We start from the raw sequence: 19,027 nt of genomic DNA, 5'->3' as shown, positions 1-19,027 counted from the left end.
GGAAAACCTTAAGCTAGTCCATTCTGTTACCGTCTATCGAATAAAATATGGCCGAAAGAAATTTGAAATTGTCAGCTGAGTTGTTTTTTTTTTAAGTTCTCTCGAATGTTTTTTTTTAAGCCTGGTTTTTCTTATCCCTCCATGATCACAGATAATCAGGGAGTGGCCCAATCAATCGGTGAATCAACAAGCATATATTAAGCTCCAACTGCATAGCGGGTACTATGCCAGAAGTACAAAAGGGAAACTGAGTCCCTGTTGTCAAGGTGCTTGCATTCTATTTTTTTTCTTCGGGGCACTGAGGGTAAGTGACTTGCCCAGGTTCACACAGCTACTAAGTGTCAAGGATCTGCGGCCGGATTTGAACTCAGGTTCTCCTGAATCCAATGCCGGTGCTTTATCCACTGCGCCATCTAGCTGCCCCAAGATGCTTGCGTTCTAATAGGAGAATACAACAGATGTAGGGGAATGGTGGCCAGCAAGGGAAGCTTTGGTCTAGGGAGTAAAAGGGATGGTGAATAGAGCCATAAAGTGGTAAATTGTCATTTCCTTTTCAGTTCCAATACTATTATTGACTTGATTATTGTTTCTGAAGCAAGAACAAATTGTGGAATGGAAAGTGCAGGGATGGATATTAATGAAAGCTGAGCAGATGGCACCTGTGTCGGATGGGGCATGGTATCTTGGTGGGATATGAAGCAGGGCCCTGGGTCATACATGGCTAGTCATTGAGATGAAGTCTTTGAGCTAATTGGATGTTTCTTCCTTTTTTTCCTGGACGTGGGCTGAGCAGCCTGCCAACGGGAGTGTGCCACTTGTACCAATGGGTTTGAATGCTCCTCGTGCCAGCCGTCCCTGCTGATGAAAGGAAGGCAATGTGTGGCTGCCTGTGGCAAAGGATTCTACCAGGATCACCACTACTGTTTAGGTAATAACTGGCAAGGAAGAAGGGTTGTCTGTGGTAGCAAACATCCGTTCTGCTAATGTGGTTTGTGCCAGCTCCTTTTTCTAGTTTCTTTTGAGATTAATAAGAAAAGATGCAAATGGATTTCCAAAAGATGAAAGAATAGAAGTATTGGGGGGAGGGGAGAGGTATGCTCACTGTAGGATATTTTTTATTGTTTTATAGATTAAAGAATATTAATGCAATGAAATGTGCCTGTAATATTTGTATAAGTCATTCTGTACATGCCTCAGGGCATTTGAACACTATTTAATTAAGCATATTCTTGGTCCAAACTTGTCATTTGGTTGTTAGTCACATTCCAGAGTGATGTAAGTACATGGTGTTTAAATAACAAAAGAATATTGGGAGCAAAAATCATTTTTATCAGATATGTGTATGGCAAAGCAAGAACTATGGAGTCAAAGAGTCCAGGGAAGCCGACTAAAGGATTGACACTGATCATTGCCACCCACAAAAGGACACGTCTTTTCCTTAGCTTGGTGTGTGAGGGAAGAGCGTTGTGTTTGGTAGACTGTTGTCCACATGGGAGTTGTTTTTCCTTTGCCCCTGTCCCTCATGCCCTATTGTGCTGTGACATGACGCTGGATTCCTGACAAGCTGTGCCAGTTGAGCAAGCTCTGACAGGTCCCGCTGAGCCGGGAAGGAAGCCCTTTCTATGCATGTCATGACACTGGATCCCCTTGCTTGGATTGGTGCCTTGGTTCATGATATTTGTCAAGTCCCTGAGATCTCCTAGGCCTCACGTTCTCCTTCTCTTGTCAAAGGAGCAATTTTGACTAGCTAATCTCTGAGGTTTCTTCAAATCCTAGGGCATCATCTCCATCCTGCATTAAGTGGTTTGCTCAAGGTTATAGAAATAGTGTGTGTTGAAACTGGGCCTCAACAATCAGATCTTCTAAACTCTGGTTTTCTGCCTGCGGTGGTCTTCCTTCCTAGTTTACTTCACTGCCTTTCTGATACCAGCCGATCTTAATCATAAGCATCGGCTCAAGCGACCTTCACCCAGGCCACAGGGCTCTTGGAAGGGACTTGGAAGGGCCAAGCAACTATAATTTTTTTTTTTTTGGTGGGGCAATGAGGGTTAAGTGACTTGCCCAGGGTCACACAGCTAGTGTCAAGTGTCTGAGGTGGGATTTGAACTCAGGTCCTCCTGAATCCAAGGCTGGTGCTTTATCCACTGCACCACCTACCTGCCCCCAACAACTATAATTTTTTAAAGCAACTATGATGTTCCAGTCACTGCTTAGCACTGGGGAGAGAAAGAAAGGCAAAAAATAAAAATAAATCGTCCCTTCTCTTAAGAAACTCAGAATCCAATGAGGGAGGCAGCATGTGAACACTTATGCTGAGATATCGCCGGGTAAATTGAGAGGGGGCACTAAGGAAAGAAGGGAGGGAGGGAAGGCACAATGATTCAGGAGGATTGGGAAGGACTTCTAGCAGAAGGTGGGACTTTAGCCGAGTCCCGAAGGCCTTTTCATTGGCCGATCTCTCTTGCTTCTTTATTCCTGGTTCTGCCCTCTGGAACCCGATAGAACAAGTGTAATCCCTCCTCCATGTGACAGCCCGTCACATATGTGAAGACAGCCTGACCCTCGGTAGCCAGGTGGTGCAGTGCATAGAGCGTGGGGCCCAAAATGAGGAAGACTCTTCTTCCTGAATTCAAATCCATCCTCAGACACTTACTGGGCGCACGACCCCAGGGAAGTCATTTAAACCCTGTTTGCCTTGGTTCCCTCATCTGTAAATTGGGCCTGAGAAGGACAGACCGCTTCAGTATCTTTGCCAAGAAAACCCCAAATGGGGTCACGAAGGGTCTAAAATGGCTGAACAACACTCCTGATCCTTTTGACCCTTATTCTCCAGGCTAAACATGTCCAGGGCCTTCACCCATTCTCCGTATGACATAGACTCAAAGCCCTTCACCATGCGGGTTGATTTCCTCTGGACAGTGTCCAGTTTATCACTGTCCATAAGCATTGGTGCCCAGAAATGAATACAGCACTTTAGGAGGTCTGACTGTAGAGTCCAGGGCAACTGGTACCTCCCATTTTCTGTAACTATGCCCCTTGTAAGGCAATCCAAGATTGTATTAGCTTTTTTGGCCGCCATGTTGATGACTTGTATTGATCTTGTTGTCTGCTAAAAAGCCCAGATCTTTTTCAGAACGACTTCTGTCGATCCGTGGCTTTCCCCTTTATTCTTGTGAAGTTGGTGCTTTGTGCCAAGGTGCGGGACTTTGTCTTCATGTCTAATGAACTTCATCTATTACATTTAGCTTAGGGGGTGGCAAACTCCATTTATAAAAGGTGAACATCATTCTTAGCTTGCAGGCTATGCAAAAATAGGTGGTGGGCTGGATTTGGCCCATGGGCAGTAGTTTGCTGACATCTGCTCCAGCCTGTTAAGATTCTTTTGAATCCTGACTGTATTGACCTGTGTGTTAGCTATCCTTCTCAGCTGTGTGTCACCTGAAAATTTGATGAGCCTTTTCCCTTCTGTTCCTTTTTTCCGAGTCATTGATGAACATGTTAAACACCCCAGGGCTTAGAATAGATTTCTGGGGTACTCCAGAAGAGACTTTCTGCCAAATTGATATTGAACCATTAGCAACTGCTCTTTGAGCCCGGCTGTCTAGGCTCATTTGAATGTTTTATTGTCCACTCTATAGCTCTCCTTTTTCTCCACAAGAAGAAACAGTCCCTATTCTTAAGAAGCTCACAGTCTGAGGGAGATAATATGTGAACAGCTAAGTACAGACAAGCTACAGATAGGGTAAATTGGGGGTTGTTGTTCGTCCTTTGTTTTCAAAGGACCAGTGATATCGCTGGTGATGTCTTGACTTGAATTTAAGTGAGGCAGACTTGTACAAAGTCATTGAAGTCTAGCGGGAGAATTAAAACATCAAGAGTGCCCAGGATGCAATGGATGACCCAAGCGTCTGCGATGTCTGAGCAAGCTCTAAGCACTCCACGTTGCCTTTATAGCTGTTGGAACAAATTGTTCTCATCCTGCCATTCTGCCAAGAGTTTTCACATGCTGGAAGTAAGGCTTTCTGAGCCCTTTTCAGGGCTGCTCCACCGTCTTTGGTGTCCATCTCTCTCACCCAACTCTCACCTGTGGGTCCAAGAAGCTGTAGCATGTGCATTGGAGACACCTTGGTAAATTATCTCGGCAGACAGGCTAAACCAGACTGAGTGAAACCAACAAGCCTCAAATCAGTTGGTGAGTTAGGGGAATGTCCACCCCAAAGCATGTGAAGAACTTGGGGGTAGTCTCAGAGGCAAGGCACAAGAATAGTATGAGATTCTTTCTTAAAAGCTTTGCTAAGATCTAGGTAAACTTCATCCATGCACAGGTTAATCTGGCATGGACTGTTCTCTCTTTTTTTTTTTTTCTTAATGGGGCAATGAGGGTTAAGTGACTTACCCAGGGTCACACAGCTAGTACGTGTCAAGTGTCTGAGGTTGGATTTGAATTCAGGGCCAATGCTTTATCCACTGAGCCACCTAGATGCCCCAGGCATGGACTATTCTCATTGAAAACATGCTGACTTGACGTAATAAATTACTTCCTTTTCTAGATATACTTACTTCAACTGACTCATGTTCTTAAATCTTTTCAGGAATCAAAGTCAAACTCACTGGGCTGGAATTCACAAACTGTTCTCTCCCCATTTCTGAAAATTAGAACATTTGCCTTTCTCCAATCTCGTGGTACCTCTTCTGTTTTCAAATATCATTGGCAGGGGACATCTGTGAATTCTTTCAGGACTTAATAGCTTATTTCATTTGGGCCAGGTGACTTGAATTCATCAAGGGCAGCTCTGCACTTTCTTATTCTTGCCTTATTTATTTGGATAGTTAAGTTGCAGAGTGGATAGAGTGCTGGTCCTGAATCCAGGAAGATGTGAGTTCAAATCCAATCTCAGACAATTAGTCAAAAAAACCCCAACCTCTAATCTGCTCCTCATTTGTAAAACTAGAGTAGCAATATTAAATAGAACCTACCTCCCAGAACTGTTGTAAAGATCAAATAAGGTAACATTTGTAAAGCACTTTGCATAGTACCTGGAACGCAGTAGGCATCATATAAATGCCTATTTCCTTCTCTCACTTCCCTTATTTATCTTTGGTTTCAGCTCACTGTAATAATTTTGCTTCTGCCCTTTCCAGACGTTCTCTGCAGCAGAGAAAACAAACAACATAAAATTCAAGTACCTTTACTTCTCTCTTTTGTAAGTTATTGTAGTTCCATCTACCCCAAGCAAAGATTTTGTCTCTATATGGAGTCTTCTTTTCCCCAATATAACTAAAGCAAAACAAAACAAACAAATCAAAAAGACCTTTCCTTCCCTTGCCAGCTGTAGTGCATTGTGAGCTTTTGCAGTCTTCATTCTATTTTTATTATATTCGTCTTTCTGTTGCCTGACCTTGCTTGAATCTTGTGTTTTTTAATCTAAGTTGGTTGGTGAGTTCCCTATGCATCCACATAGACCTCTTTAGAGAACTATTTTTTTTTCTTCCATATTGGAATTGTTCTTGTTTGCTTCTTCAGAATTTTATTCTTGAACACCTCTTATCCCTCCTGGGCTGACTTGCCCAGAGTGTTTAGTTTAACTGTCTTTGCTCTGAACCCTTTTGAAATTTGCTTTTCCCTAAATCTAGGGAGCGGGCATATAGACTATGCTTGGCTTTCTCCTCCATCTCTGTTACAAATTCTTGAAGGGAGGCGTCACTTCTCTTTTCACCACAGCTACCATTTCTTCCTTCTTAGTTTGATGCAAATCCAGGTTATATATTTTTTTCTTGTTGGTTCTTCTGCAAACTGATGTTTTTTTCCTTATCCCCCTTTTTCTGAGTTTTTTTTTTGGTGGGAGATTTTTTTTTTGTGGGAAATTTTTTTTAGTGTTAGGAGAGTATTTGTAGTTGAATGAGACAGTGAATATATTTGCCATTCTTCTCTCAATCGAATGGCATGGAGGAACAATGGGACAATATTGTGGGTGACTTGGGGGAAGAGAGTGGTATTAGTGAATATTACAGGCCTAATCTCATTTCTGACTATATGAAAGGCTTATGTAAAAGGGTAGCATACTAATTCATTTAAGTCGATTTAGTAGATATTTGCAGTTTCAGAGACCACAGATATTTCTGGTTATGTTTAATAGCTTTCTGGGAACGATGTTGATAAATGACAATTATGGTAGTGTTCATGTTAGTGAGATGTGAGAATTCAAGGTTGTTAAATACCTGCAACATTTGTATGAAATATATGCCTTTGTCTTGGATTTTTAGCTTTGGAACCTTTGTTGCAATGATATTCAAGTAGACATTCTCAGCAAAATGAGTCATACACCTGCTTCTTTTAAGTAGATACATGTGTTTTTCTTGATAAGCGTCTAAGGTTTGGGTAATTCTAGTAAACAGCCCAAATTCCAATTTGGTAAAGTTACTTAAATTGCTCTTTGCTGCCCCATCCCTTCTCTTCCAATAGATACCCTTTGAGCACCCCTGGGAGCCATTTTACCTTCAAAGGGTCATTAATTTTTCCAGACTTTGGTTCCCCCTCTCATTCATTTTGCTTTGCCACGTTCTTTCAATTCATGCCCAGGCTTTTGCCTGGTGGTGTTATACTCTCATAAGGCTAGTGTTTTGTTTGATTTCAGACGGAGGTGGTTAATTGCTTGTACATTCCATCCAAGAGCTCACGTGTGCGTGCCTGAAGTAGAAAGTTGCTGGGAAAATTTGTTCTTGTTTCCTCAAGGGAATTAAACCAATTTGCTTCAGTTCAGCTTGGCTGCATTTTTTTCCCTCTATAAAATAAGACCAGGAGGGGAGAGAAAGAGAGCTTCGAAAATAAACCCATAATCATTTTTCATAGATTGTCCCCTTTTTCAAACTTAGCAGTTCTGGCTACCTCTATTAGCTAGAAAAAACTTAACTGAAAAGCATTTGAAGACCCTGATCTTCCTTGTGATTTTTCATAATGAGACATTGGGAATCTGTCCAGTGTATTTTCAACTTTAAAAAAGTTTATCTTATTAAGATAAATAAACAATGTTCTTGGATGGATTTCTTTTAGTGGAGACTCAGCATAGCATGGTGCAGAGAGGACTAGCTTTGGCATCAAGAAGCTTACGAATATAGCATGGTGGAAAGTTCACTGATTCTAGGGCAGAGGCTGTGGGTTCAAATCTTACCTCTCATGGTTACCACCAGTCTGACCTTGGGTACACTTCCTTATCTACCTGTTTCCTCATCTGTAAAATGATGGGAGTGGACTCAAGGCCTCCGAGGTCCCATCCAGCTCCATACCTTCGATCATATGACGTCTTGCTTCTTCCACATGTTGTGTGACTAAGTCACTTGGCTTGCCAATGACCCCCCCCCCCCCCAGGCAACTCTCTGGGACTAAAAGTTGTTGATGAGTTACTGTTCTACATCGATGGAGTGATTTTCACATCAAGATGAAATCTGATGAAATCAGAAATCTGGCTTCAGTTTAAGTTATTTATTTATTTTTTTACTGTTAGTTTAATCAACATTTTTAATATTAATGTCCTTCGTAAAATTAAAGAATGTTGAGATTATGCCACATTCTGCAGGCCACAAGGAGAAACAAAGTCAAGGCACAGGACTGGCACAGAGTAGGTCCTTAATACATATTTGTGGGATTGAACCGCATTATTATGAGTTCCAAATAGGAAGCCCTTATAGCTGGTGGGGGTTCCATCGAAGGTGTAGACCTACCTTTTTTTTTTTTTTTGGTAACTTTTTTTCCCCTGTGTGGCAGTTGGGGTTAAGTGACTTGCCCAAGGTCACACAGCTAGTAAGTGTCAGGTATCTGAGGCCGGATTTGAACTCAGGTCCTCCTGACTCCAGGGCCGATGCTCTATCCACTGCGCCACACAGCTGCCCCATAGACCTACCTTTAACCTTTTCTAAATCAATATTTTTATATTCATCCTTTGTCAGGAGGGAATGAGGTTGCTTGACAAGTCACCCTATTACCACTTCTTCCACCCAGGCCTCTCTGTGTTTCTTTCCTCCCCCCTCCTCTAGATAGTGAGTGGGCTTTGTAGTGAGAGAGGAGGAGCTGTGCCCAGAATTCCTTGCTATTTAGTAGTGAAGCTGGGCCAAGAGCCCAGGATTCCTCCCTCCTTGCATTTTGGTGCATTAGATAAGGCTTTCACCTTCTTTTACAAAAACATAACAGTCCAAGGAATGGTTCTCGGTCATACGTGTTGCAGGCTCTCAAATTTTGGATCAAAAAAAATTTGGATCCAAGACTGGAGTCCTTAACCTGAGATCTGCGAATTTAAAAAAAATTGCCAACTGTATTTCATTGATTTGTTTTGCAATCCTATGTATTTTGTTTTCTGCATTGAAAATATTCTGAGAATGGTGACCCCAGGTGTCACAAGATTGCTGGTGTCTAATGAGACTTTCATTTAGGAAGTCAACATTTGTGAATTGCAGTTGTTTCATTCTTTGCATTTGTATGCCCAGCATGCAGTGTGATGCTTGGCACATAGTAGGTGCATAATAAATGTTTTGTAACTTCCCCATTACTGTCCAGGGTACTGTCATCCTCATAGCCACCCAGGCTCACAAGCCACATGATTCTTCACTGTTTCTGGTCTGTCATATTGAATCTGATATTAAGGCCTGCCAATTTTACCTTCATATTATCTCTTGTATATGCCCTCTTCTCTGCAGGCCTTATGACCCCATGCCTGGAGTATTTTTTTTTCTTTAGAGGAAATTGGGGTTAAGTGACTTGCCCAGGATCACACAGCTAGTGTCTGAATCCAGATTTGAACGCAGGTCTTCCTGACTCCAGGGTTAGTGCCTTATCCACTGCTCTACCTCCCTGCCCTATGCCTAGAGTATTTTAATAACAATGGTTGGTCGTCCCGCCTCAAGTCTGCCTACTTCAAACTGATCTTCCTAAAATTTGGGTCTGACCATATTACTCCCCTACCTTCTATTTTGTAAAGATGAGTGGCTCCCTATAACCTCCAAGATCAAATATGAAACCCCCTGTTTAGCTTCATGACCTGGCCCTTTCTTATTCTTCTGATCTTCTTATACTTTTCTTCTCTCCCCTCCACCGGGGCGGAGAGGGGGGGAAGAGGGGGAGAGAGAAGGGGGTGACGTATTCTGTGAGTCAGCAACTTTCTTGCTGTGTCTTGCACCAGTTGTCTCATCTCCTTACCATGGGGGATTTCACTGGTTATTATACAGTCTCTCTTCAAACTTCACCTCTTGGCTTTTCTCATTTACTTCAAATCCCAGCTAGAATCTCACCCTCTGCAATTAGCCTTTCCCAGCCCTTGGTCTTAGTGTCTTCCCACTGAGCCTGTCCCCATTTCATTTTGTCTGTGTCTTGTTTGTACATAGCTGTTTGCATAGTATCTCCCTCATTAGAATGGGAGCTCACTTAAAGCCAGGGCTATTTTATGCCTTTCATTGCATCCCCAGAGCTTGGCACAATGACTTGCACACAGTAGGTGTGTTTAATTAATAAATGTTTATTGACTGTGATGGATTGATAAAGGTTTAAGTCAAAGAGAATTATCTTTTAAAAATGACCTTTCTTGGTGGGCATTCTCAGTTGATATGAGGGGAAACAAGTTTTTGTTTTTAATACTTTGTATCTAAATCTCTGATTTAAAATAAATGCTAAAGAGATTCATATTTTTATAACTTAATACTTAGGTAAATGTATTGAAATATGGTTTATTTTATTATTCACAACTTATTTACAACCTTTTTAAGTGGGCTAGATTTTATGATGGGGGTGGTGGTTAGAGTTGTTTTTCTTTTCGTTTTTTTGTTATTTAGCATTTTATTTTCCCCCATTTACCTATAAAAACAATTTTTAACATCCATTTAAAAAATGTTGTGCTCCAAATTTTCTCCCTTCCTCCCTCCACACCCCTCTTTGAGAAGGGAAGCAATTCAATGAGTTATGTTTTTCTTGGCCAAGCTGGTGCTTATGTTTGGAAGTGAAAGATTACCATCTGGAAGCATATACGATGTTCAACCAGGTACTGATGTCATTGAGATTTAGGGACAATGCTTTTAGCAAAGGAGGTCTTAGTTACCTATTCCCTAGCACTGATGGTTGAGGGGAGAAGCCCAACTATTTGAGGTAACGATCAGCTGCTATATCTAGCAGAGGGAAGTCTTTTTTTTTTTCTTTTTCCTTTTGCGGGGCAGTGAGGGTTAAGTGACTTGCCCAGGGTCACACAGCTAGTAAGTGTCAAGTGTCTGAGGCTGGACCTGAACTCAGGTCCTCCTGAATCCAGGGCCAGCGCTTTATCCACTGCGTCACCTAGCTGCCCCCTAGCAGAGGGAAGTCTTAATGGGATGTTGCATTGAACTCCAGTATGGGGTTGAGTCCAAGATTGATCCTGCCCTAAAAGGCAACATTTGGAAATGTCAGGAAGTCTAGGATACATTTTCTTCAGTCGGGATATTCATAGTTTAGTTTTCTCACAGTTTCCCAAACATGTCATGTCTACTGTCATTCTATGCCTTCACTTAGCCTATTCCCCTTATTTGACATATACCCTCCTTTTCCCTTCTGTCTACCTGTCCTTCAGGGTTCAGCTGAAGTCTCCCTTTGTCCATGAAACCTTATTCAACTAGCCCTCCACCTTGTATTTAACTACTTTGTATATGTTGGATCTCTGTGTTCTTATTATTAACTTTATATTATCCCATATATATATATATGTATATATATATGTATACACACACACACACACACACACACACACACTTGTTATCTCTCCCCTTTTAATATCAGCTCATTATGAATAGGAATTGCTTCCTTCTTTATCCATGTATCCCTAGTTCTTACACGGTGCTGGAACATAGTAAGTGCTTAATAAACGGCAATTGATTGATTAATTCTGTTCCCCCTGAACTTCTCTGGCATTAAGTACATCACACAATTTAGCATTTAATGTTTTGATTATTTTGGGTTTAATCTTTTCCATCCAACTAGATTATAAGCTCAGTATGAACCAAAAAGGTCCCTTAGAGTTCTTATGGATTCCCCAAAGTTTAGTGTCGAAATATAATGCTAAGCACATAGTAGATATTGAGTAATCAATTCTTGATTGATTGATGCTATCAGCCATGGCTTGGAGGAGAAAGACTAGTGGTATGTAACTGTCCTTGGGCCTTGTACTCCTTGTATTAATAATAGGTAGCCTCCAGCAAAGTGTAGAGTCTCACTCACCTTCTCCTTGTATTTTATCTTTCCTCCTGTCTTTCAAGATGGCTGCACACTGTCAAAATGGCTACTGGGAGGCTATTAAAAATTTTAAAAAATAAACAATATCTGCTAGAAACAGCTGGTTGTGAGAACAACTAAGTCTGTGTACCACCATGCCAACTTTACTGGGCACTGACAAGTTAACCAGGGCACACCAGCTTAATTACCCGTTGCCATATTTACCTTGTCCCATTTCCTGCTGTATTTGGCATTTGGGTTTAGAATAAAGAGAGGACAAGAAACGTGAAGGATGTGGTAGGAGCCTTGGCCCATCTTTGCTTTAGCAGGAAGCTAGCAGGGTTAGGTATTTGTCTGGGCTGTTTATAGAGCCTTGATAAATGTGCCAGAAGACAAATCGGTGGGACCAAAGCTTCACAGGACTTAGCATGGTACTGGGTACATATTAAGTGCTCAATAAATTCATTCATTCATTCATATGTCAGTATAGACACTCCTTCACAAAAATAATTTTTATTTCAGACATATCCAATTCCTAGCAAATATGAATGCCAAAATGTTTCAGCTATGACTGAGAAATGGATAATAGACAGGTCTTTGGCATTTAGACCAGCATGTAGGGACCTCACTTATTTTAGCAAGGCTGTCCAGAGCATGTTCTTATCTCCCACCCTCCCTCATTCTCTCTCTCTCTGTGTCTCCCCCTCTCTGTCTCTTTTTCTCTCTCTCTTTTTTGTCTGTCTCTGTTTCTATGTCTCTGTCTCACCTCCCCTTCCCTTTCTCTTTCTGCCTGTCAGTTTTTGCTCTGCTTCTTATTCTTATTTTGTCTCTTGCTCTTGATCTTCTCTTTCTCCCCATCTGTCTCTTTGATTTTTTTCAATCTCTATTCTCTCTGTCTCTGTTTCTCTCATCTCTGTCTGTCTGTCTGTCTGTCTCTGTGTCTGTGTCTGTCTTACATTTCTACCCTCTGTACCACTGTCTCCTCACCCCTCTCTCTCTCAGATATCCAGAGCCGCCCTGAGTTTTGCAGGGAGCCGATGACTTTGAGAACGCTTCCATCTAAAGCTTAGTCTGGGCTGCTGTTTTCTGCCCTAGGTCTTTAGTTACTGTAGATATAGAATCCAGGTATCACTTGGAAATCAAGCAAGGAATCAGCTGTGTGCCTGGCACGGTGTTAGGTGTTGGAAATACAAATACAGGGAATGAAACAACTAACTTAGATTCTCAAGAGGAGAGGCCACAAATACACACAAAAGTCTACAGAATAAATGTGAAGAGAATAAACACAGAGAAATACAAAGTAGTTCAATACAAAGTAGATTGGCGGGCACTGGCAGCTCAGGAGATGAGGAAAGGCTTCCCGTGATACTTGTGTTTCATCTTGAATAAAAAGAAGGCTACTTTGAAGCGGAGGTGAGGAGGGCGTGCCTTCTGAGCACAGTGACTTTGTTCTGGCTCCCTCTCCCAGGGCCAGGCCGCTATAGCCATCCGCATCAGGGTTCCAGGCCCTAACGTGGAGAATTTGGAGTGTTTCTTTTCTCCTTCTATTGCTTGAGCCTCCACGGATACGTTCCCCACTGTTAGTGGATGGCAACTCAGTTCTATTTACCATTAATTAGTTTTCACAAAGGGATATTTGCTTCAAAGATATAGGAGGAATAAAGTACAAGATGTCTCTTGATACCTTATGGACACGTTCTCTCCACACCCCCATTGTCTCTGAAGGGTGTGGGCTCAAAACTTAGTTCCTACATTACATCAGTTCCACCAAGTTCATCTCCAAAAGCAGCACCGAGTCTTTGTCTCACCTACCACTGGGTTAAAGTTCTAAAGCTCATTCCTTGAAGGTCACTCCACGTTCCATGGAGCGTTGATGCTGTCCTGGCTGCAAACTGGACTCTAGGATGCCAGGAGGCTGAGAATCTCTCCAGGCTTTTTAGACAGAGGCTCCACTTGCTTCACTGATCACTGATCACCATAATTCAAGACTATGATTTACAGGCAGCTTGGTGGCTCAGTCAGATCCAGAGGAAGGAAGGCGGGAGATCAAATCTGGCCTCCAAAACTGATTAGCTGTGTGACCCTGGACAAGTCACTTAACCTCTGTTGGCCTCAATTTCCTCAAGTGTAGAATGGAGATGATAATAGCATCTTCCTCCCAGGGTTGTTTTGAGGATCAAATGGGATATTTGTAAAGTACTTTACCAACTTTAAAGTCCTTTATGAAGATAGTTATCATTATTTGCATTTTTTTCAAATTGTAATAATTCATGATCCAACTTGTACCACTAGGGAAACTTACAGAAGTTCAAGAAATTGGATTTTAAAAAATAATGGAACATAATGGTTGTCCTAGGCAATATGAACTGGTGGAAGGAGGTATTCTGCTGCAGCACATTCTCACTGTTAAGAAATGGTCATTGATTGTTTTAAAAAAAAAAATGAAAACCGAGGGATATTTTGAGAGGCACTTGTTTTAGTGAAGTTTAAGCAAAGTGATCACCAAGCTCTTTTTGCTGAGACAAAGAAGAAATGCCGGAGGCTGAGAGTCCTTCTTAAATACTTCCACAATTAATCAAAAAACTTTCTCCTCACCATATGGTTAGCCTACCAGAACAAGTTACAGGAAGTCTCTGAATGCTCTGAGACTCTTGAAGGCATATCTATACTATGTCATTGTAATTCTCCCCAGCCTCCTCATTGTGGAGAGATCCTCTCTGAGGAAGTTGGCATATGCCAGAACTTCACTACCCAGGTGTAGGGGACGGCCAGTGTAGAGACTGGAGATGGACAAGAGAGAAGTCATTTGGCCTCATCACAACATGCAGGAGGAGTAATAATGTCTGATGAGGCTGGGAAGATAGGTGGTAGCCAGTTGTGAAGGGTGTTAAAAGCTCAACAGAAGGAATAAAGAACCATTGGGGTCTGTTGAGTGGAGAGTGACACAATCAGATGTCTACTTAAGAAAAATCACTTTGGCAGCAGTATGTAGGGTGGAGTGGAGTGGGGAGAGACTTGAGGCAAGTAGTAGGCCTTTGCAGGAATTTAGGTGAGAGATGAGTGCCTGACCTAAGATGGTAGTTGTGTGACAAGAGGGAAGGGGTCTAGATTCAAGAGGTTTGATGGAGATAGAAGTGACAAGATTCAGCAACCAAATGGGAAATCAGTAGATATTTGATTAGCATGGGTTGGGAAAAGATCTTTGGGAGAATTACCTTAATATTGCTAACTTTTGTTTTTATGTCACTTTCATTTCTAAGTACAAACATCTCTTGTAACAAATATATACATCTTTTAAAAAGTCTGTTACTTATGGACTTCTTAGTTGAATTACTTGTTGAGTCTTATTCTGTAATAGCTATTTAGTGGGAAGTTAGCTGGTGCTATGTGATTTTTTTTTTAATTGGCAAGCACTCTATTTTAATTTGCAAGCAGAAAATAATAAAGCTGGCTGGCACAACCAAATGGGCAAAGCACAGAGAAAGAGTCTTGTTATGTTGCACATCAAGTCAAGTCAATAAGCTAAACAGCTATGGGTCCAAGATTGCCCAATAAACCAAATGAGGGAGAGGTCTGAGCCAATAACCAGTGGACCAGACCTCCTTCAATAAATGAGATCTCAGATCTTTTTTGTGATGTGAGATGCCTCCCTTCCCCAGGACCTTACTTTTATAGAGCTCAATACCCAGACACATAGAAGTGGCAAAATGAAATGCAGAGTCTCATTGGTTGATACACCTTGATTTTGACCCTAGGAGGACCAGAAGTGAGGCATAATCATGAGTGGTCACAGGATGGGCAAGGCAAGGGTCATCTCTGCTGACTCAGTGGTCCTAAGATGGGCCTTTCCTTGTGTTGGGCAAGATACAAAAATGAATTGGGGAACTGTCCATATCATGTCAAGATATCCCACCCATGCTGGGCATCATCATGTAGTCATCACCCAAAAGGGTAAAGGTCTTCTAGTCAGCATTCCTGTGGTTATGCAAGTGAACTTTATAATAGCTTAGTGAACAATAAACTTATAGCTTGCAGTTTAAAGTTTGGCATTTAATATAAGAAAGAATCTATTTAACATTATCTAATACATCAAAAGTATGTAAAATATGTATTAATATATGTAATTCCTATACTCATGTTAGTTGACTAGACTGATTAAATGTATATTAGTAGATAAGTATAATGCTAATAATTGATAACAATCACTACCCCTATGGAATCACATTAAGCTGATTAATACTGATTGGAGATAAGTCAGGAATAAAATAGAGGTTGAAATTAATCATTTCCCTCACTACTATGTGCCAAAGACTGTACTAAAAGTGGGGGATTTAAAGAAAGGCAAAAAACTCAAACAACAACAATAAAAGTAGACCCTGCTTTCTTCCTCCCCCCCCACATTAGTCATGTTGTCAGAGAAGAATCAGAACAAAAGAAAAAAAATGCAAGAAAGAATAAGCAACAAAAAAAGCAACAACAAAAGTGAAAATAGTATGCTTCAATCTGCATTCAGACTCCATACTTCTTTTTTATTTTATTTTATTTTTGCAGGGCAATGAGGGTTAAGTGACTTGCCCAGGGTCACACAGCTAGTAAGTGTCAAGTGTCTAAGGCCGGATTTGAACTCGGGTCCTCCTGTATCCAGGGCTGGTGCTTTATCCACTGCGCCACCTAGCTGCCCCGCAGATTCCATAGTTCTTTTTCTGAATGTGGAGAGCATTTTCCACCATTAAGTCTTTTGGCATTATCTTGGATCCTTGTATTGCTGAGAAGAGATAAGTCTGTCACAGTTGATCATCACACAATGTTGTTGATGCTGTTAGACCCTGCTTTCAAGGAGCTTGCAGTCTAATGGGGGAGACACCATGCAAATGATCATGTAGAAACAAGATATAGACAGGATGAGTTGGGGCTAGTCTCAGGCACTAAACTTGAGGACTGGGAAAAAGCTTCTTTCAGAAGGTGGGGTTTTAGCTGACACTTGAGGGAAGCCAGGAAGTCTAGGAGGTGGGGGAGATAAGGAGGAAGGAAGTTCCAGGCCTGATAGACCACAGTCCCAGGAGTTTGGAGATGGAATGTTGTACTGGAAGAAGAGCCAGGAGGCCAGTGTCACTGGATCATAGAGTTATATGGTAGGGGTTGGGGCAGGTCATGACTAGTTTTAAGCAATTTGGGTTATTGGTGTATTTTTACAAACAAAACTGTTTTGGCCATTTGAAAATCGGAACTAAGGAAGTATTCTTAAGATGTCAAAGCAACACTGTGTGACCCTGGGCAAGTCACTTAACTCTCATTGCCCTGCAAAAAAAAGAAAGAAAAGATGTCAAAGCAACAGCCAAGACAGTGTTAATGCTGCCGTAATGGCAGGGAAACCTTTCTTAAGAGCCAGATGGTCCAGGAAAGAAGGCCCCGGAACCTTTTCGCCTCTTATCTGAGCGGAGGGACTTTGAACAGAAGAATAAGACAAAGACCACCAGCCCATTGTCCCCCCGGTTCACAAGAATTTGTCATGAAAGCCAGATGCTGCCTATGGGAGAAGCTTTAGAAATTTCACTGGAAAAATATTTCATTTTTATCCTTTTGTAAGAGAAATTCTGGGTCTGATGTCTCTGCTTTTAGAATTACAAAGACAAAACAGTCATCTTTTCTTTTTTTTCTTCTTTTACTTTTTATTAAAGGGCCCTTCTGAGCAACATAATACCAAAATTATTTTCTTTTCTATAGATTGGATTTCAGAGCTTTAATAAGGTCACTGTAAGATCTATAGAAGGAAAAACCCCCAAAAGTACAATACTGCTAATTTAATTAAGAGTAACAAAAACCCTTATTAAATTAAGAATATAAATGCCTTTTCAAAACAGAGTAAAATAGTAACTAAGAATCTCAATTTAATATCAATAATTAAGATTTTAAAAAATCATGTATACTTTTAATAATCATCTTCAAGTTTAAAATACTTAGTTTTCTTCAAGCATCACACTATCATACATTCAGAACAGGTTCATTGTATACTTCCCCCCCCCCGGGGGGGGGGCAGTGAGGGTTAAATGACTTGCCCAGGGTCACACAGCTAGTAAGCATCAAGTGTCTGAGACTGGATTTGAACTCAGGTCCTCCTGAATCCAGGGCCTGTGCTTTATCTACTTTATCTACCTGGCTGCTCCCCATTGTATACTTTTTCTGACCTCTACCCTTGCATACTTTCCATTCCCTTCAACACTCATTTGATATTCCTTTGATTTCGTTTTTACATGAGGTAATTATTTTGCAGACATTGAGAAAAAAAAAACATTTTTCAATCATTACATGATATTTGAGTAAACAGCTTCATTAGTATTTTTGTAATCCAGATACCAAAGATTATGTGTCTCTTCAATTTATGTCCCCAAATATGCTTATACTTCATATGATACAAATGTTTTCAGAGCTTTAGGTGATAAAGGTATAACCGATCTTTCTTTTCAAGGCAGTTTTTATTTTGAGATATATATTGATATTGTTTGGATCAGAGTGACTCTTTCTTTTTAGGGTTATAGTGAGTTGTTCTATATGACAGTGCATAAAATTCTAGTTCTAGAGCTGCCAGAGACTACACGTTCTGTTTCATTCAACCTCTTCATTTTGCAGATGAGGAAAGTGAAATCCATAGAATTTCAGTGCTTTGCCTGGGGCCACACATGTAGGAGGTAACAGAGGTGGGATTTGAACCCAAGTCCTTTGCCTTCAGAGCTAATGATTTTTCCACTGTACCGCTTCTCAGATAGGGATCCTTTCAGATAAAGTATTGATGTGTTTGTTGTTTTTGTTCAGTCATTTCATTCATGTCTGACTCTTTGTGACCCCATTTGGGGTTTTCTTGGCAAAGATACTGGAGTGGTTTGCCATTTCTCACTCCAGTTCATTTTACAAGATGAGGAAACTGAGGCAGATATGGTTAAGTGACTTGCCCAGGGTCACACAGCTAGGAAGTGTCTGGGTCATATTTGAACTCAGGTCTTCTTGACTCCAAGCCCAGTGCTCTATCTGCTGTGCCACCTAGCTGCCCCATAGGTAGAAGAAGATGAGTTCTCCTTCCCTCGCACTCCCATTCAGTACCATGATTTATAGACAGCTAGGTGGCTCAGCTAGACAGCTCAGCTAGATCTAGTGTAAGGAAAACCTGAGATCCAATCTGGTTTCAGATACATAAGACCTTGGACAAGTCACTTAACCTATGTTGGCCTCAATTTCCTCAACTGTCAGATGGAGAAAATGATAGCATCTTCCTCCCAGGGTTAGTTTTTTTTTTTTTTGGTGAGGCAATTGGGGTTAAGTGACTTGCCCAGGGTCACACAGCTAGTAAGTGTTTAAATGTCTGAGGCCAGATTTGAACTCAGGTCCTCCTGACTCCAGGGCCGGTGCTCCATCCACTTTGCCACCTAGCTGCCCCTCCCAGGGTTGTTTTGAGGATCAGATGAGATATTTGTAAAGGACTCTGCCAACTTCAAAAGTGTTTTATAATTGCAGATATTATTATTTGTCTGTTTTAAAAATTATAATAATTCATGATCTAATATGTACCACTAGGGAAACTTGCATAAGGTCAAGAAATCAGATTTAAAAAAGAACCAAATATAATGATTGTCATATGCAACATGAGCTGGCAGAAGGGGTGTTCTGTTGTAGCACATTTCACTGTTAAGAAATGGTTATTGATTGTTCAGGGGGATATTTTGAGAGGAAGTTGTTTTAGTGAAGTAATAATTGGACCAGAAATTAGACAGACCCGTGTTTGGCTCCTAGCTTAGACTGTAGCTTGTGATGCTGTCA

The 19,027-nt window shown here is 41.2% G+C and overlaps 1 protein-coding gene across 1 annotated transcript in view; it reads left to right on the top strand.

The window, feature by feature from the left end:
• Positions 1-19,027, top strand: part of FRAS1 (Fraser extracellular matrix complex subunit 1) — a 515,723-nt gene that overhangs the window by 209,336 nt on the left and 287,360 nt on the right. The window contains 1 exon segment of the mRNA XM_043971175.1: positions 794-928. Coding sequence (XP_043827110.1) covers positions 794-928 — 135 coding nt within the window.

Source organism: Dromiciops gliroides, chromosome 6 (genome assembly GCF_019393635.1).
Source record: "Dromiciops gliroides isolate mDroGli1 chromosome 6, mDroGli1.pri, whole genome shotgun sequence".
Taxonomy (NCBI): domain Eukaryota; kingdom Metazoa; phylum Chordata; class Mammalia; order Microbiotheria; family Microbiotheriidae; genus Dromiciops; species Dromiciops gliroides.
Note: the sequence above shows the minus strand (reverse complement) of the source record. Positions and strands in the feature narration are given on the sequence as shown.